The 20,749-nt window shown below is 42.5% G+C and overlaps 1 protein-coding gene across 2 annotated transcripts in view; it reads right to left on the reverse strand.

Moving 5' to 3' along the window:
* Nucleotides 1-20,749, reverse strand: part of fbln2 (fibulin 2) — a 250,263-nt gene that overhangs the window by 39,072 nt on the left and 190,442 nt on the right. For both annotated transcript variants that reach the window (XM_070895340.1, XM_070895341.1), the window contains 3 exons: nucleotides 14,999-15,088; nucleotides 6,255-6,356; nucleotides 5,900-6,037 (listed from right to left, as the gene is read on the reverse strand). In XM_070895340.1, the coding sequence (XP_070751441.1) occupies nucleotides 5,900-6,037; nucleotides 6,255-6,356; nucleotides 14,999-15,088 (330 nt within the window). The remainder of the gene's footprint in view (nucleotides 1-5,899; nucleotides 6,038-6,254; nucleotides 6,357-14,998; nucleotides 15,089-20,749) is intronic.

Consider the following 20,749-nt stretch of genomic DNA (forward strand, 5'->3'; position numbering starts at 1 on the left):
AATTTTTGCCCACTCACTTAGCCTGTCTATGTCCTTTTGCAGATTTTTTTGTGTCCTCCTCACATATTGCTTTTTCTCCCATCTTTGTATCATCAACAAACTTGGCTATGTTACACTCAGGCCCTTCTTCCAAGTTGTTAATATAGATTGTAAATAGTTGGGGTCCCAGCACTGATCCCTGCGGCACCCCACTAGTTATTGCTTGCCAACCAGAGAATGATTTCCTCTTCATAAATCCATGCTGACTCTGCCTGACCGAATTTTGCTTTTCCAAATGTCCTGCTGCTGCTTCTTTAATAATGGACTCCAACATCTTCCCAACCACAGATGTCAGGCTAACTGGTCTATAGTTTCCTGCTTTTTGTCTGCCTCCTTTTTTAAAAAGGGGCGTCGCATTTACAGTTTTCCAATCTGCTGGGACCTCCCCAGAATCCAGGGAATTTTGGTAAATTAAAACTAATGCATCCACAATCTCTGCCGCTACCTCTCTTACGTCGACTATGACCTGGAGTTCAGCCTCTGTACGTGCGCAGACGCAGGCATCATCCGCGTACTGTAGCTCGACGACAGAGGTTGGGGTGGATCTGGCCTGGAGACGGCACAGGTTGAACAGGTTCCCATTGGTTCTGTTGTTTAGTTCCACTCCATGCAGCTCTTATATGATTCACATACCATTATTAGTTTCAAATGGAGTGTTCTGCAGTTCTAAATCAGCTTATGTATTACAGTCTAATGTTGAATAATATGAGCCTGGCTAAATGGGCAGTAGAAGATAAGATCATAGGTCAGGCTATGTTTTGGAAATTAAATGCAGCACTGTGTAAAAGATTCAGTCTATGTCGGGTTCCATTTCTGTGTTACAATTCCATAAAAATTATTTCCTACGGTAACTTTTTTTTGCAGATATAAAATCCAAAGTAACTAGCTTTTATCTTAATTCTACAACATGCCTATTATGCACGTGCACTCACGTGCGTGTGTTTCTGTGTGTATGCACATGCAATATATGCTTTTGTAATCAATATAGCTCACATATTAGATTCAGTCAAAAAAACAAGTTGAGGTGTACATAGCAAAGGATGGAAACTAATGTTGTAAAAATCCAGTTATTTTCAAATCTGAAGACTGCACCAATCAGCAAAGACTCAGCAAGAAACCATCTGACATTAAAATCTGTTCAGGCTGTTTGTAGAGCAACTTCAGATAATACAGTGATAATGAGCTCGGGAGTAGATCGAGCCACAGGATTGGTTGTGGACTTACATATGAGCGCTCGTCTGACAATGAAAGCAGAAAATAAAAATGAAAGACATTGAACTTGCATTCATTGGTTCTTTGTCTTAATCGCAGATAGGTAAAACTGGAAAGGTTATTGTTGACCTATTCACAAATCACATTCAAACCTCATAAACATTTAATTCTTATTCAGTAACTTTTAAAATAAAGAAATGTTGATACCATTTTTCCACATGGCTGACAACATATGTATGGTTCTGAGAAGGGCTTTCTGTACACTGCAAACAGCATGTCTAATGTAAGCTATGTAAAAGTCAGGTGCTGACAAATGTTAATGGATTACTTATGCTTAATTTGCTTTTTTTTAAATGACCTTGTGTTGAGAAGAAAGAAACCGATACTGTGAATTACTTCATAGGACCACAGTACAAATAAAAGTGCAAGTATTTCTCATTCTGCAGCTGAAACAACCACAGAATTGCCATTTGCATTGCCGCATAATTCACAATAAAATAAACATGTTTGTAATTTGCAATAATTGAACTTAGGCGAGTTGAAATTAAAATGTGACGGCAAATTAATCCCTTCTCAATTTCTTTGGTAAAATGATTTTGCAGTACTGATGTAATACCAAGCTGATTAAATCCAGATGGGTGGTCAGAGGACTGTGGAAACATTTCTATTTCCATACCCGTAAGGTCATAGTCATCCGTCTACGTGGACTGTAACTACTCTCATATCAGTAGGCTCTGAGTTCCCGCACCTTCCCTTGCCCATCCCACTGGCAGCCCACATATAACCTTTTCTCGCATTGAGTAATGGCAGCTCGTGCAATGATCAATTCTTCTACCATGATACGAAAACCCGAAAATTTTAATCTTATGTTTAAATTGTGAGATTGTGAGTTATTGTACAAACTAAAACCCACACACGGTGCTTCGCTTCTGTATCCAAGCTCCAATTACATTTGATTCTTATTCAGTAATCTGTGAAGTAATGAAACATTGATGTTCGTTCCCCACATGGCAGACATCTTTAAGTCTATTGTATATTTTTGAACACCCATCTGGTATTAATCAACCTGGTTTTTCTGCAATATTGCATATTCATTTTTACCAAAGTACTTGTGAAGTGATTCAACTCCTTCGCATATTTATATCAATGTGCAATCAATGCAAATTACAAATGTGTAATTTTATTAAGTGAGTTATGCAGCAATTCAATCTGTACAGAACCAAAGTGATAAGCATTGGTTTTAATATTGTACAGCTGCTGCAGTACATTTCAACAACTTGATAATCAAGTCAATGTAGCTAAGGATTCATACAAATTCCTTTGCTTGTTGTTAAATTAATCCATGTTTAGGATTAATCCATATTTAGTGAATTTTCGAGTGAACAGCCAGTTACCGCTGAAAGAGTTGTGAGCCACCTCAAATGTATTAAAACATCCACTGCACTCATAATACTCCATATTGATTCAGATATAAAATGTGCAGACCCATAAGAATAATAAAAATTGATTTGCTTAGCAATCTTTTTAATTAAGTTGTGTAGAGAGAGTATTGAATGGCTGACTGTGATATGTTACATGTTTTCACTTGTGAGGTGATCTTTATTCATTTACAATTTTATCAATTATAAGTTGTTCAGTCAATTCATTCAGAGGAATCTTTATCGTAACTCTATTAGAAAGAAAACAATCTTTGCCTCTGCCGCCATAACATTGTTGGGCATCTTACCCATTACCAGGAGTGTAAATGGCCATCCAGGCTTTCACTGATCTCCCGCCAAGGATACAGCAGGAGATTGCAATAACTCCCACAGAAATTTCCGATGGTGTGTAGGTATAATGTTAGACCATCAAAAGCGTTATCAGGAGTAGGTATAATGTTAGACAATATGCAACATTATCAGGAGTAGTTATAATGGGGTAGATTTTGGCTGAGCCCGTTTTTTAGCATACTTATCCGAGTTGCGTCGCTTAAGTAGATCCGGAGATGCTCTGAAAAAAAATGTTGCAACTTTGGCCGCTGACTGGCCTCTTCACTGCAGTCGCGCAGCATGGCCAGTCGACTCGGGGGGTGGAACCTGCATTCTGCGCTGGAAAATGTGCCGGGACGTCTACACATGCGCAGTGGAGATTAGTGATGTCTGCGCATGTGCAGTAGCGCTGTGCATTGGCAATCAGCCATTACAGATCGGGCACTGTTCTGAAAACAATAGCCAGCTCCTCCCATAAGGTTACTGACGCACAGCACTGAACAGAGACAGATAAAGACTTTTAATAAGGAGAGGTCGGATGAAATGAGTTTTGTCTTTACCCAGCAATTCTTCCGCGGCCAAATTATATCAAGGTAAAATACAAGATTTTTATATTCCATTTAACATTGCTAATCCTCATCTGGCAGTGCTTTTTTCTGACACTGAATGCCCAAAATGTAGAAGTTTTGTTCCCTTTCCCAGAACCAAGCAGTAAATAAGGTGAATTTTAATGATAACATTTTGAAGGCTTGATACTGCCCCGATGCCAGCCAGTTCGATCGCTCCTGCTCCTAACCCAGAACGAGTGGCCTCCCTGTTCGTTCTCCCGCCCCTAGCCCAGGCCGAGTGGCCTCCCTGTTCGTTCTCCCGCCCCTAGCCCAGGCCGAGTGGCCTCCCGGTGAGTTCTGTGAGTTCTCCTGCGTGCGTTCTGTGAGTCCCGGGCTGAGTGCTGAATGTAGGACTTTAATTTTTTATTTCTTATTATTTTAATTGTGCGAAGGAAGGATGGTTTTGCAAGTCTGTTCCCTAAGGCTTGGTTGGTTCTGGTGCAGGTCCTCTCCGCTTCCCGCCCCTATCCCAGGCCGAAAGGCCTCTGATGCACCTGCCTGCGCCGATTTCTTTAATTCTCCGCAAGGGTTTTCTCGAGAGGCCACATATGCTGGCCTAAGTAGAAATGGAGCAACTATTATATGGCAAAAGTTGCCTAAATGTCCAAAACTGGCGTAGGTGGCTGGTAACGCCCCCTTTTGAGAAAAAAAAGCTAACCTAAATAAAACGTAACTAAGTGAGTTACGCTGGTGCAAATTGATTGGGGAAACTGGGGATTTTTAACTTAGGCCAGAAAAAGCAGCCTACTCAAAAAAAAATGGAGCAACTCCGAGCCAAAAAATATTAGGCCATGTAATGCATTATCATAGATATAATATTAGGGCATATAAAGTGTTATTTGGAGCAGGTATAATATTAGGCTATGTAAAGCATTATCAGTAGATACAATATTAGAGCATATAAAGTATCATCTGGAATAGGTCTGTTAGGCTATGTAAAGCATTATCAGATTTCACAAGCCTGAAACGCCTAAAGATTTAGCTCTTACAGGAGAAGAGGTTATCAGAGCGAGAGCTATTTTATACTGGGGGGAAAAAACTGAATCTCTGAGTCTGCTACTTGCATCAAGGAACAGAGTTTACCAGTAGGAATATCGAGAGCTGACTTGCAGACACCAGCCTCGAGGAATCAAAACTAAAGCAGCGCCAGTATGAAAGCAGCTAAAAACAATGTGTGGAAAGCTTATAGCAGCAGGTTCTTCTGCATTGTTCATCTACACATGGCAGGACTTTCCAGGCTGAGAATAGACAGGACTGGCTGATACACAAGAAAGAAAGAACGTACTTGCATTCATATAGCATCTTTAACAACCTCAGGGCATCCCAAAATGTTTCAGAGCTAATTAAGTACTTTTGAAGTGCAGTCACTGTTGTAATGTAGAGACATTTATCCTATTAAAAAAAGGCAGTGGGGTAGAATTTCTGCAGTGTACTCAAAATCTCTGCATTTCCCACCATAACATTGTTGGGAATCTTACCCATTAACAGAAGTATAAATGACCAGTTAGGTTGTTTCTCCAGGCTTTTACGGAGAGACTGGATCAACTGGGCCTTTATACATTGGAGTTTAGAAGGATGAGAGGGGATCTCATAGAAACATACAAGATTCTGACGGGACGGGACAGGTTAGATGCGGGTAGATTGTTCCCGATGTTGGGGAAGTCCAGAATCAGGGGACACAGTCTTAGGATAAGGGGTAGGCTATTTAGGACTGAGATGAGGAGAAACTTCTTCACTCAGAGAGTTGTTAACCTGTGGAATTCCCTGCCGCAGAGAGTTGTTGATGCCAGTTCATTGGATATATCTAAGAGGGAGTTAGATATGGCCCTTACGGCTAAGAGGATCAAGGGTATGGAGAGAAAGCAGGAACGGGGTACTGAGGGAATGATCAGCCATGATCTTATCGAATGGTGGTGCAGGCTCGAAGGGCCAAATGGCCTACTCCTGCATGTATTTTCTATGTTTCTATGTTTCTATGTATGGAGAGAAAGCAGGAAAGGGGTACTGAGGTGAACAATCAGCCACGATCTTATTGAATGGTGGTGCAGGCTCGAAGGGCTGAATGGCCTACTCCTGCACCTATTTTCTATGTTTCTATGTTTCTATCTCCCAACAAAGTTACAGTATGAGATTGGGACAACCCCCGCAGAAATTCCTGGCGTCTGTGTCTTGATCAGATATACCTGATCCCATATGAAACAGCAGCTAATGACTTTAATCCAGATATGTAAATAAACAGCAGGCAGCAGTTTGTTTGAAGAACGTACAAGTGACTGGGACTTCTGTTCTTACCAACACATTTGTTGTTTGCATTTAGGATGAAGCCATTCTCACAGATCTTTGCAGGGATGCACTGGAATGATCCTTGGGTGTTCACACAGGACTCTTGTCTTGAACAGTTGTGTGTTTCCATTATGCATTCATTCACATCTATAATCAGTAAGTTATGGCAGACAAATTTTAAATTACAGTATTATTGAATAATTACAAAGTAAAGTACAAAATGTCTGAACAATGTTTCTTCATAACATATAATCTGCCTTTACAACCTCCAGCAAAGCAATTGCAAATATAATAACTCTGACATCAAACTAACCAAAGATTTTCTATTTCTTTTAAATTCTGCAGGATGTAAACATGCACTTACCTTCACACGAGACTTGATCTGTCATCAATTTATAACCCAATAAACAGGAACAAATAATATCACGTCCAACCTGTGTGCAGTAGTGCGTGCATGGACTGGCATCTGTAAGAAAGAACTTTTATTTTAACGAAAGAGAACAGATGACGCATCCAAGTAAACTCCAACAGTCATCAAAGTTCCTTAAAGGAAAACTTTCTTCTGTTAGGGGATATGTGTAGTGCACACTCTTACTGTAACTCAACTGTGCCTGCCACACGAGTAGCTCTGAACAGCAGCGATGTGTGATAATGTGCATGACTGTATCAGGACATTTAGAGATACGTTAAGAAAGTTTGAGTTTCTTGAGCCCCAATTTTAATTTGTGGTGCTAGTTCGGTGTGGGGACAGCAGGGTGAGTATTAAGCTCAACTAGCACACTGGAGTGAGGCCCGAGCCACTTAGGCACCTAGGTGAGCCTCCCGCCCAATCCCAGTGGGAATCTGTACCTGGCCAGCAGCCAGGAGCGAGATTTTTGGAGACAGAAGTTTGCAGGTGGGATCCTCAGGAACAGTCCTAGGCAGTTGGGGGAAGGGGGCTGGGGCGCCGGGGGGTGGTTGAAAGGCCCAAGGTTTCCTTGTGGGGCCCAGGAGAGCACTTCTGCTCCATCTGGCCCACCAAGCAACCATAAAAAATGTAGAAACCTGATAGAGAATTCAAACAGGCTGCATTTAGACAGGCTGTGAAAATTCACAGACAACAAGTCAGAGATGCTACGTGAGTGGTAGCATGTTGCATTAAGGCATCAATCAACTTGACATTTTAGGACCCTTGGGTAGCGAGCCAATTAAAAGGTTAAAAGACTATTAATTGAGCCAATAAGGTCAAAGAAGGCGAGTTCTTTTCTGTAAATTGATCCAGATATAAGTACAGCCATTTTGACCATGTGGTCCCAGAAGAACAAAGACCTGGCTTGAAGCCAAGAACTTGTTATTGCTCTCTGCCAAGATTAAAAAGTTAAAACTACAATCGGAGTTCGGATTTCATTGGAAATTAAGAGATCTAACAATTTTGGCGTCACGAACAGGATCGCTGAGGAAAGAAACTGAATTTTGGACATCGGACCTACATATTGAGGTAAGGACACCTCTTTTTAAAAGTCCTCGGTCAAAAGTCTAAATTCGCCTCTCCTTCTACGCGATTTCGAAAGCCTCCGGTTTGCGAACCCTCTGGTTGGTAGTCGGCTCGAGATCCCATAGACGTCTAAACTTCGGCGGGGTGTTAGTTAATTAATCACCGACTTATTGATTGGCTAGAAAGTCTACGACGCGAGACCCCAGTAAAGAAATCAGTATTATGGCAGCAGGAGATAAGATCAAAGAATTGCCTACAACTGTTAAAGGTGGGCAGGCACCACCTGAAGTTTCGCTAGATTTAACTCTCGAACAGTTGAAAGAATACATAGAGCAACAATTCAACTTATCTAAAACCTGTATTAAGATCGAACAAAAGTACGGAACCTCCAAAGGACAATGGTCCTTGGACGAGATTAAAAGGGTCTGGGAAAAAACGACCCGTATGAAAAATAAAGAGCGAACTAGATGGTCCCTAGCGGTTATGGGCCAGATTCGAAAGCGAAATGAAATTATAATGCGTTCCCAACATGATCGAGAGCTGACCAGTACAAAGGATCAATTGCAAGCAGTTTGTGCACAGCTGTGACAGAAAAAGCTGGAACTTGAAAAGCTGGAAGCGGAAGTTAAACATCTTAAAGGTGAAATTAAAGAATGGAAAAAATCATTAGATCAAGAGACAGTAATAGGAAAAGGAAAATATATTGGTCAATTCCCAGGGTACCCATGTTTGGATAAATTAAAAGCGCAAACCCGAAGACACGACCGAGGAATAGATACGGATTCTGAATCCTCCAACGATACAGGGTCGGAGGATGACGAATTAGGGGTGCGCTTTGCCCCGTTTAAAAAAAGATGAGTTGTAGTCAAATCAGAAGAGACTGCGGATGAGGGCAGAACCAAAAAAACAAAGAAAAGGGTGTACGAAGAATACTTATTTCATGATCCGGCAGACCCAGAGAAAATTGATAAATGGTCCAAGGAACTGCCCAATCCAAAGAAAGGGGGAGTAAAAACGTGGGAGCAATTGGACCGCTTAAGAAATATATATCAACTTCATCACTGGGACGGAGTGACCATAATGGTGCCAAAAACACAGGGAAGAAAATTGCACGACAAGGTAGAAGAAGCTTTGGGGCAGGATGAGCAAGATTTAGATGCAGGATGGGAGGCGATTAAACACTGGCTGCAAGCCTTCAGTCCAGCTAAGACAGACTGGGGAAAAATTGCAGCCTGCCAACAGAAAGGAACAGAGGAGGTCCTGGAGTATGACGAGCGGTTTAGATGCACGTGGCTAGAACATTCGGGTATGAATAATACGGATGAGGAAATGGATGAACAAGTGTTTGGATCTCTAAAAGCAGCTTTCGTGGTAGGTCTAAAGCCAGAACTGTCCAAAATGCTTAAGGTAGTGTTACCGGACTGGGAAGGTAGAGGAACTACCTTTGCAGCATTGGTGGATCGATGTAACCAATTAGATCGGGATATGGGAGCTAAAGTCCAAGCTGGACAAGCTATGGGATGGAAATCCCAGGATTCCGATAAATAGTTATTAGGAAAATTACCCGGAAAATGTCATTATTGTGGGAAAGAAGGTCACTGGGCCAAGACGTACAGGGCAAAACAGAAAGGTCGTGGCTGGGGAAGAGGACGCAGCCAGGGATACAATTCAGCCAACAAACCAGGCTTGTCACAAGATAACGACCTCATAGAAGCATTTAAGCGACTGACAATACAACAACAGAAGGAGTTACTTGGGATAGCAAAAAACGATTAGAGCCCACCCTGGCCCCCCTCCTCGCACTAATACAACAAAGGGGAGATGGGCTATATATAACTGTGAGGGTGGGCAATAAGGATGTGGACTGTCTTTTAGACACGGGCGGAATTAACATGCTTATCCCTACAATATGGAGACTTTTTGCCGTTGGATGTTAGGACACGTACAGCCTATGGAGTTGGGGGCCATAAAATGGAAATTAAAAGGACAACACCGGTACTTATAGGGCTGGGTCCACATGAACTAACCACACCGGTCTGGATAGGCCCAGTAGAGCAACCCCTTTTGGGAATGGACGTTCTAATCCAAGTAGATTCATCGTTGCATTTCGAGGATGGTCGGGTGACATGGTCAATTAGAACTTTGAAGAAAGATATGGGCTAAAGATAAGAACGATTGTGGCCTACTCCAGATGGAGCCTGTGTCATTTACAGGGACCAAGCCTCCATGCACTAAACAGTATCCCATCAGTCCAACTGCCATCGCGGGAATCTTACCGGTTATTCAGCAATTGGAGAAACAAGGGGTGCTTATTAAAATGCATAGCTCCTCCAATATCCCCGTGTGGCCGGTACAGAAATCTAATGAGACTTGGCGTTTGACTATCGATTATAGGAAAGCTAACCAGTGTATTGATCAAAAAGCTCCTTTGGTCGCAGATCCCTCCACCATTTTTAATGCCCTCAAACCGGAACATAAATATTTCTCAGTTTTGATATGGCCAACGGATTTTGGTCAGTGCCTCTGGCACCGGAGGTTCGACAGTGGTTTGCTTTCACGGTCCAAGGACAACAGTATACTTGGACCCGGTTACCGCAGGGTTTCCACAACAGCCCTACAGTATTCCACATGGCTTTACAAAGCCATTTGCGAGAATTACCTCCCCTGTCATCCACAGTCATCCAATATGTAGACGATATCCTGCTAGCTTCAAACACGGAAGAACAGCATGAACAAGATTTACGAGCTTTGCTGGAAGGACATAAAGCCAGCATCGACAAAGCACAAATATCCCAAGAAGAGGTTGTATACCTGGGACAAAAGATTTCACAAGGAAAGACAGAACTTACCCAGGATAGAACTGCAGCCATTCGGGCTGCTAAAAAACCCACCACTATTCAGGAACTAAGGTCTTTTTTGGGATTGTGTAACTTTAACAGAAATTGGATTGACTCCTTCACACAGCTTGCTCAGCCACTGAATGATATTTTAAAGGGGAAACGTGCCTCTAAAGAAGCCATCACCCTCACTAAAGAACAGCAAGAGGCCTTCCTGAGTTTGAAAAAGGCTTTGTGTTCGGCACCGGCTCTGGGAATCCCCGACAGTGGTAAGCCATTTACCCTGTTTGTCCATGAGAAAGAAGGATATATGACAGCTATACTGACACAAGAACATGGGGATCGGCAAAGACCTATTGGCTATTATTCGGCACAACTGGGTGCGGTAGCCCTCGGATGGGGAAGTTGCCTAAGGTCCATGGAAGCTATATGTCAAGCGGTAATGACCACTGCGGGTCTAGTCCTCGACCAAAAGCTGATTGTCAAGTGTCCCCACACCATACACGCTTTGCTGTCTAGGAATAGAATGTCTCAGGTGACGGCAGCTAGATGGACCCGCTGGACAGCAGTTTTGGAAGCTCCTAATCTCCATATCGTCCGGGCCAGCCCGGTTAATCCCGCAACTATGCTCCCGATGTCAGAATCGAGGGAGCAAGAGGGGGGAGAATGTGAAGAGCATGACTGCGTGGAGATTTTAAAAGAAACAGAAGAAGCAGCCTTAGCAGCAGAGGAGCCTCTGCACAACCCAGACCTCATCCTGTTTACAGATGGTTCCTCCTTTGTTGACAATGGTACCAGAAAAGCAGGATGGGCAGTTACAACCTTATATGAGGTAGTGGCAAAAGGATGTTTACCCTCAGGAACGTCAGCACAACAGGCCGAGTTACGGGCCCTGTCAGAAGCATGTCGAATAGCAGAAGGACAGACAGCTAATGTCTACACAGATTCGCGTTATGCTTTTGGAGTCGCTCACGACTTTGGTATGTTATGGCGGAAAAGAGGATTCCTCACTGCTGCTGGTACACCTATCCGTAATGGAAAAGAAGTCCGAGACTTACTGGAGGCCATACAATTACTTCAGGAAGTGTCCATCCTGAAGTGTAAGGCCCATACCAAGGAAAATACCACAGAAGCACAGGGAAATGCCCTAACCGACCAGGCAGCTAAAGATGCCGCCTCACAGGGCGTTCCTCCAGAAGAACCAACACAGATGTGCAGATTGAAAGCACTCATTACATTCCCCGATGGGGAGTCCCGAGTAGCATTGACTCAGATCAGGGAACACACTTCACAGGTGCTGTCTGCCAAGAAGTCTGTAGGTTACTGAACATTACGTGGGATTTACACTGTCCTTATCATCCACAATCTTCAGGACAAGTAGAACGAATGAATCGAACTCTGAAACAACGGCTTGCCAAATATCACCAAGAAGGAACACCATGGCCCCAGGCACTACCAATAGTGCTATGTAGCATTAGGGCAACCCCGAACAGAACTACAGGTCTAAGCCCATTTGAAATTATAACAGGAAGACCCATGTCGCTGCCAGGAACTATCGACTTACGGAAAGCTGATGTTCACTTAATGAGTGACACTTTGTTATCATACTGTCAGAACTTAACCAATGCTATTAGTTCTGTTTCCCGACAGGTATCGGCAGCTTCGGGTAATCCACCCGAAGGAGGACACGACATCATCCTGGGAGTCTGGGTCTATGTGAAAAAGATGCATAAAGAACCTTTGGGTGCCAAATGGGAGGGATCTTATCAAGTGTTATTGACCACCCAGGCAGCTGTTAAAGTCCAAGGAAAGAAAGCCTGGATCCACGCTTCACACGTTAAACGAGCACCCGTAACTGAAGCTGAAATCTAATAAGGACAATTACTTTTTGCGAAAATGTATAAATTTACTGTATTATTGATTGTAGGTATCCTAGGCATAGGCCTACTTCTTACTAGCCGACCTTCTGCACCAAAGGGAAATAGTAGGGTAGCAAGGGAATTACATGTAAATACCTTTTTATATATGTCATACATTTATGGCAAACAAGGTAACATTTCTAGTTGTTGGGTGTGTGCGCATATTCCTATTCACTCAAAGGGAGGGATTCCCTTGAGGCCAGTTCCCTTGAATATCTCAGAAATGGCTGAGTGGATAATTAATCAAAACAAAACAGGCAATGCGTTTCAGGATACGGAAAACTGGGCACGTAAATGGAAGTCAGCAGGTTACAATCTGACTACCTTTGAAGGGGGATACCAACCGTGCCACAATAATTCCAAACGGCCCCCATTTTTTGTTATCACTAATACAACGGGAATAGGAAGACCGGGGGAATCGGTCTCTCTGATTAGAAACATCAAAGGAGGCCAAAATATGGGGTATAGTAACTGCTCCCGGAATTATAATATAATCAAGCCACGGAACTGTCCAAACTGGGCCGATGTGGGAATTTTTAACGTAATGGGGATTCTGAATAAAACAGATGGAAAAGCCTGGACAGGCCCCGGAGTGTTGCTGACAAAGAAACAGCTAACATTCATTGCATATAATGGCACCTATTGGGTGTGTGGCCACAAGGCCTACCCTTGGCTGCCCCAGAATTGGATGGGATCCTGCTATTTAGCCTACATTGTGCCTTATATGTATCATATAAAGTCACTGTCGGAACATTTACACCGTCCTAAGAGAGCTATCACAGAAACAGAGAGGTTCTTTGCCATTCTGATCCCCGGGTATGGGACCACCAAACTGGCAAGGGAATCCATTAACATGGCATCCGTTGTGGAACGGGTAGCCAATGATACCTCAGAGGCCCTAGTTAAAATCAATGCAGAAATGGTAGCAATCCGCACAGTAGCCCTACAGAATAGACTGGCCCTTGATTACATCCTGGCTGAAAAGGGAGGTACTTGCACCCTACTTGGAACTGAGTGTTGCACATATATCCCAGATAGCTCCAAAGAAATTACCCACTTAGCGGAGCATATCCAAAAGGAGGTAGAAAAACTTAAGCAACCCCCATCATTCACTTTGTGGAGTGGAGCCACTGAATGGCTAGGTTCAATAGGAACTTCATTGGTGGAAGGTTTAATTCTATTTGTTGTAATTGTTTTACTTTTATATTGTTTGTTCATGTTGATTAAATGTTGTTGCGACCAGGCGGCTGTAGCTGCTGTCCCGCAGGTGAGACACCTTGCAGGTCCCAGCAGACCGTCTGTACGTGGCACAGGAGTATGTTATGCTTAAGGGAAGATTGTTTACTGGTTGAACTAAGATATTGATTTGGATTAAATTGGAATAAGGTTAATTAACCTACTAAAACCAGACTTCCATTGTGGCCACGATGGAACTCGGGTTGGTGTAAATTTGTGTGGAAGCTACTAGTCCGGACATGTGGCGAAACACATCAACAAATTTTAGAAGGAAACTCTATTAACATGTATGAAATTATTTTGTTGAATGTTTAACCAGTGATACCTGATGTTTTATGATTCAGTTTGTGAAAGAATCAAAGGGGGGATTGATAGAGAATTCAAACAGGCTGCATTTAGACAGGCTGTGAAAATTCACAGACAATAAGTCAGAGATGCTACGTGAGTGGTAGCATGTTGCATTAAGGCATCAATCAACTTGACATTTTAGGACCCTTGGGTAGCGAGCCAATTAAAAGGTTAAAAGACTATTAATTGAGCCAATAAGGTCAAAGAAGGCAAGTTCTTTTCTGTAAATTGATCCAGGTGTAAGTACAGCCATTTTGACCATGTGGTCCCAGAAGAACAAAGACCTGGCTTGAAGCCAAGAACTTGTTATTGCTCTCTGCCAAGATTAAAAAGTTAAAACTACAATCGGAGTTCGTATTTCATTGGAAATTAAGAGATCTAACAAAACCTCACTTTCTCAGTCTGCTACTGGGCCTGCTTCTGCCAGCAGCCATTTTTCAAGGCCATGGCTCGAGCCATTGCACATTAAAATCACAGCGAGGTCCTATTTATGTCAAAGGTCCCAGAACTTTACATATTTATGAGGGCCTCATCGACACAAAACATGCCAGTTAAAAGTGGTGAGTGGTGGGCGTAAGTGCCACACCAACATGGAGGGGAGAATGCTGTCACTATTTTAACCGCCCACACAGCACTATTCTCATCAGATGATGGGGAGGGGGGGCGGGGGGGGGGGGGGTTAAAATTAGCCCTTTGAAGTTCTTTCCTGAAATCTTCCACTTTGGCAAGCACTTCAAATTTGCTTTGACTCTTTCTCTAAGATTTGATTATTGCGATAATTATTTTCCGATTGAGTGTCATTGGCCAATGATAATCCTACATATTCATTCCAATAACAGAAATCGCAATTCCACAACCCAGAAATTAAATGTTCAGGCCTGTTTCTTTCAGCTGGGGAGGGGAAGAGGAGAGATGAGGGAGGGAAGATATTTTTGCTGTAAGAATTGAAACAATAGGGCAGAAACTAAGATAATTTAGATCTTCAACATTTTCATTACACAAGAGATTTTCACCCATCTCTGGGGCTATATTGAACCTAAGTTATAGAAGGAAAAAGACGATATTCCAATTTGCTGTGTCACTTTATTCCATTGCTATTTGTGACTAGTCGGAACCATTTTGCTTCTTCTATGGTATGTGTTTAATAGACATGTATTAGCATACATTTTAAATCCTAATAAATGAAACAAATGCTGCTGCTCCCATTAAGCTAGCTGTAACCCAATGTGTTCCTTTTTCTGCAAAATTGCTTGCAAGTGTGAATTTAAAGGTATTGTTCTTGATACAAGCATACCTCCACAGCGATCCACTTTAACAGTTGTTAGAGTTTGTGATTCTTGAGTAGTCTGTGCTTCCGTGAAACTGTTTTCCTCATCTTCATATTCTGTATCAAAGTACGGACACGTAGACAATGAAATAATGACTATCATAACATCTCACTATACTACAAAGTTTCAAACTTTAAAAAATGTTCTATTCATGTCTTATCAGCAACTTCAACAGGAATATTAATGTTTAAAAGTGCCATTTGTCTTTTGATCCACTACTGTTAATTTTATTCATCACTCAGTAGTACAGATTTGGTACAGGTATCATCGGGGGAATTTTAACTGGGAGCGGGATTCAGGGGGCGAGGCGAGCGGCAAGCACGCCCGTTCTCGGCGATTTGGACTCCCAGGCCTCATCTGCATGCCATCAGTCAGCTGTGCTCCGGAAATGGGTGGGAAACGACAGGTAGCTAGCGAACGGGAGCAGATGTTCAGGAGGTAGTGACTGCCAGTGGATGCTCGCCAGCAGGAAGCTAAGTCACGGTCTTTATGGAGGGTCTTAAGGGCGGGGGGCGGAGCCCAGAACAGGAAAGATTTAAATTTCCCTTGAACAGCCCAGAGGACCACTCCTGCTCCTCCTGAAACTACAAGGAAAGTTAAAAAAAATCTTAACTTAAATGGTCTCTTCTGGTCCTCCTCTCACTGTCTTCATCTGGCAGGAAAGCTGCAGTAACTTCCCCGCTCAGGCCAAAGTTAAAATTGCAGTCAGGGCTCAATGACATCATCAGACCCCGATCTGCATATTTAAAGATGGACCCCAGCGGCTTCAAGCAGGTGCCTTTGCCGTCTACTCAGAAGAGCAGGTAGCAATGGAGAATTGAGGCAGAACATCGGCAGTAAGTCATGGTTAATTTTAACTGCCTAAACACCCAGTTTTCACCAGTTGGTGAGGTTAAAATCGCTCTCATTAAATCAGTTGTAAAAGTTGAAAATAGATTGGGAATTAAAATATGTGTCAAAACTAGACCCGTCATCTTTTTCCACTATTGCGTCCAGTATATGAGTAGTATTCCAACATTCATACCAGCCTGTCATGAGTAATATGAATGTCAAGGATCTGCTATATAATACATGTAACTGGACCATGTAAAAACAAAGAATACTGGTAAAATGATTCAGGTTTTTAAAATATGGATGGAAATTGCATAGAAAACATAATTAATTGTTACAGAACCAAGAATAATATCCCTCTATAGATGATTTCTTCCAGATGAGTAAGGAGCGAAAATACAACGTAGATTACATCAAAATTATATAAGCTCTTCTGAAAGTTGATGCATTTAGTGAACCAATGTGGGACTTAGGTACATAGTTAGTTTTCATAAATATTTATAGAATTGGCTTCACAATTTACTTTCTCCATTAGAGGATACTGTGGGCAAATCACAAAATAATTAAAGATCATGCTCGGCCATCCATCCAAAATGACCCTTCATCCCCCATTATAGCATCCAATTGTTGTTTCAATGGTTTCATTATTTTTTACCTCCACTATTCCATCTGGAAATATATTTCACACAGTGATCACTCTTTGTGTGAAGAAGAACTTCCTGATATCAGTCCTAAAATTATATTTTACTAGTTTGGGCCTGTTTTCCCAAGTTCTACTCCAACAGTTTAATTTAAAGTAATATTCCGGTTTAAAACTTTCTACACCCTTAACGGTATTGGATACTCTATAAGGTCACCTCTTAGCCACCTCCTTTGCTAAGCTGAAAAGTCCAAGTCTATCAACACTTTCCTATAGATGTAGTCCTCACTACTAGGGGGATCAAGGGGTATGGCGAGAAAACAGGAATGAGGTACTGAAGTTGCATGTTCAGCCATGAACTCATTGAATGGCAGTGCAGGCTTGAAGGGCTGAATGGCCTACTCCTGCACCTATTTTCTATGTTTCTATGTTTCTATAACTCAGACCCGGACACTGGGGACCAGTTTCATGGCTCTTTTCTGCAATGCCTCCGGCGCTTAAACGTCTCTCTTGTTTCTTGGCAATGAGAATTGGATGCAGTCTTCAAAGTGCACTCTGAACAGAGCATGATTCAGTTTGATCATTACCTCCTCTGATTTATATTCTACTGCTTTACCGATGTAGATCAACATTCTATCGGCTCTGTTGGTTGCTGCTCTGCACTTGTTGGACGTATTTAGCCTCGATTCTACTAAGACTCCTCATCATCATAGGCAGTCCCTCGGAGTCGAGGATAACTTGCTTCTACTCTAAAAAAATAGTTCTCAGATGACTGAGGAGTCTAATGCGGGACCTACAATCTCTGTCACAGGTGGGGCAGACAGTGGTTGAAGGAAAGGGTGGTCGGGGAGCCTGGGCTGACGCATGCTCCTTCCGCTGTCTACGCTTGGTTTCTGCTTGTTCTTGGCAATGGGACTTGAGGTGCTCAGCGCCCTCCCGGATGCTCTTCCTCCACTTTGGGCGGTTTTGGGCCAGGGATTCCCAGGGGTGGGGATGTTGCATTTTGTCAAGGAGGCTATGAGGGTTTCCTTGAAATGTTTCCTCTGCCCGCCTGTGGCTCGCTTGCCATGTCGAAGCTCCACGTAGAGCGCTTGCTTTGGGAGCCTTGTGTCGGGCATGTGGACAATGTGGCCCGTCCAACGGAGCTGATTGAGCGTGGCCAATGCTTCGATGCTGGGGATGTCGGCCTGAGCGATATTGGTGGAGCTGTCCTGCCAATGGATTTGCAGAATCTTGTGGAGGCAGCGCTGGTGGTACTTCTCCAGCACTTTGAGGTGTATGCTGTATATAGTCCATGTCTCTGAGCCACATAGGCAGTCCCTTGGAGTCGAGGATCACTTGCTTCCACTCTAAAAAATAGTTCTCAGGTGACTGAGGAGTCCAATGCGGGACCATAAGTTTGATGCCGGATTTGAGGTCCTGGTCCTCAAACTCTCTCTTCCTCAGGTGACCGAAGACTGCGCTGGTGCACTGAAGGCGATGTTGGACCTCATCGTCAATGTCTGCTCTTGCTGACAGTAGGTAACCGAGGTATGGAAAATGGTCCACGTTGTCAAAGGCCTCATCGTGTATTTTGATAACTGGGGGGCAGTGCTCTGTGGCGGGGTCAAGTTGGTAGAGGACCTTTGTATTACAGACGTAAGGCCCATGCTCTCATACACCTCGGTGAAGCTATTGCATCCCATCTATTTTTCCTTCTTATCCACAGCACTTTACATTTGTCTGCATTATATTTCATCTGCTATCATTCTGCCCACTTGAATAATTTTATTCAACTCATTCTATAATTTTGGAGTTGTCTCCTCTGATTACACTGCCCACCCTGGTTTGGTAGCATCTGTAAATTTGACTAATTTGCATTGAGTTTCTGAATACAAGTCATTTATGTAAACTAGAAACAGTAGTGGATCTGGAATACACCACACCATTCCCCCCACCCTGTTATAACTCTACCAACGAGTACTCAGTGGGGTGAGTTTTCAGGCCTCCTGTCTGGTGTAGACAGGACAGTACTGTCTCAAAGGTGGCCACCCAGCAAAAGGCCGAGTTATAATGGAGGAGATTGCAGCCCTTGAAACATTCCATTACCTGCTCTCCAAGATCAATTTGACGGTCCTGATTTTAGAATTCTATGATGGAACCTCAGCTTAATTCCTTTATCAGGGAGTCAGGAGTTGGCAGAGATGTTCGTGTAAAGAACAATGTTATTAAGGTCTCATGTAAGTGAAACTTTGATTTACCTCCTCAAAGTAAGGTTACTTAAGTTAATGTGCCATATTCTGCTGTGGCAGGGCATGTAACGCCGTTTGCTGTTAGTTAAGACTTGCCCCGGCAGGTTTAGGTTTTAACATTTTTGGCATGGCAAGTTGCTGAAAGTGCGATAACGTCGCAGCGAGGGTAGCAGGGGATCTGGGATCTGAGTGAACACGGCAAGCAACTGTGTATCTCCTTAACCAATCAGATTGAAGGATTGTGAAATTTACAGCACAAGGACTGAGAAGGAAGTGTAAATTAGAGTGGGTGAATTCAATGTCAAATCAGATACGGAAAGAGAAATAGAGAGGGAAAAAAGATTGGATTAAGAGAGAGAAAAAGAGAGACAGAAAGGAAAAGTTTTTTTTTAATTCTAAATTTTATATTTTTAAAATCTCCAACCATAATTAAATCCTGAAGGAATGAGACTCCACATTTGTAATAGTTAATTTTCAGTGCCAAAATGCTTGACTGGCTTTAATTAACACTTATTACATAATTTAGAGTAATTAGACTGAAATGAACAAGACTTAACTTCCTGTGGCGAGTTTAGTTTATATCTACCATGCTATTACAGCAACTTCACGCCATTCAATGCATTTCAATGGTGAGACAGACAGCGAGATGCTGTTTTCGCAAAGCTAATGGAGGAGTGGCACAACTCAGACAGCAACTTTTGGATATCTGTGTTTAACCACGCTTCTGCCCTTCGCCTGAAGTTGCTGTATCATTTGTGCCATTGGCCTCACTGTTATTTTGACCGCAAAATCTGGGCCATTGTTACTGAACTGAAAACAAATTGTTTTCAGGCTCACCATAATTTTAAGCTCGGCAACTAATCTATGACATAAATGTGATCATTTTATTAGGTTAAATGGGACAGGTATTTATGTCACTGGGACCCTACTTAAAAAAATTGATTACCTCTTCATAAAATATTTCAGGTACAGGGTATTACATTTATGCTCTACGTTTAGCTTTAAGAAGTCAAAAATTTGTGTGTGCACATAAATATGTGATAGGTCTCCTGAGACAAATATTTTTTTCATTTCTCACTCAGTGCATCTAATAAATAATAGCAGATGAGGCAAAAAAAAACTCTCCATCCTCCAAACACATTACAATTGCATCAGGGTTGACATATCAAGTTCCAACATTCTCTATTCTTAAGATTCTTTTGCAAAAGCTTGTTAAATTATCATATAATCATACAGCACAGAAGCAGACCAATCGGCCCATTGTGCATGTGCTAGCTCTGAGCTATCCAATCAGTCCCACATCCCTGCTGTAGAATCATGGAAATTAATGACAGATTTAGAGTAGCATTGTGCCATGGTCACAAGCCAGTTGGGAAAACTGTCCTAAAATATTATACTTGACAGCGAAGGCCATTGAGAGAGGGGTCTTTCATCTTGTCTTTCTGGGTTGCATTTAAACCAAGGACACAGAAGAGAGCAGAAAGACATTATGTCATGCTGGCACACCAAGATCTTCTTTTGTAATGTTGTGTTGGGGCACTTAACTGTGTGTGGACAGCCTCAAGCTGTTTCCCACTGGAAATGCATTCACAACAAAAATTCTGGCAATCAAGCCACTAACAAAGGGAAGATATTCGAGGTAGCACAGTACTCCCTTGGCATTATCATTTATTCAGCCTTTATAAAATACGAAGAAAAAGGCAATTGCTCAGAATAAAACAAAAATCTGCAATTGTTACCATCTGTCTGGCCATGATACAACTCTTCATTCTATTCAGCAGGCACTTTCACATAGTCTAAATCTTGGCGAGGGTAACGAGCAAAATTGTGCAAACTTTTATTAAAAATGTACAGCAAAGTATAGATTTTCGGAGTTTTGCCCCACCATCTTTGGGCAAGCAGGGACAGGAAATGGGATTTGGCGGATCTTCACCCACTTTTTCGTCTGCACAATTTTCTGACATCACTTCTGCCCAATGACAGAAATGCTTGCTATAAAGTACTCATCATCATCA

This window comes from Pristiophorus japonicus, chromosome 12 (genome assembly GCF_044704955.1).
Source record: "Pristiophorus japonicus isolate sPriJap1 chromosome 12, sPriJap1.hap1, whole genome shotgun sequence".
Classification (NCBI taxonomy): domain Eukaryota; kingdom Metazoa; phylum Chordata; class Chondrichthyes; family Pristiophoridae; genus Pristiophorus; species Pristiophorus japonicus.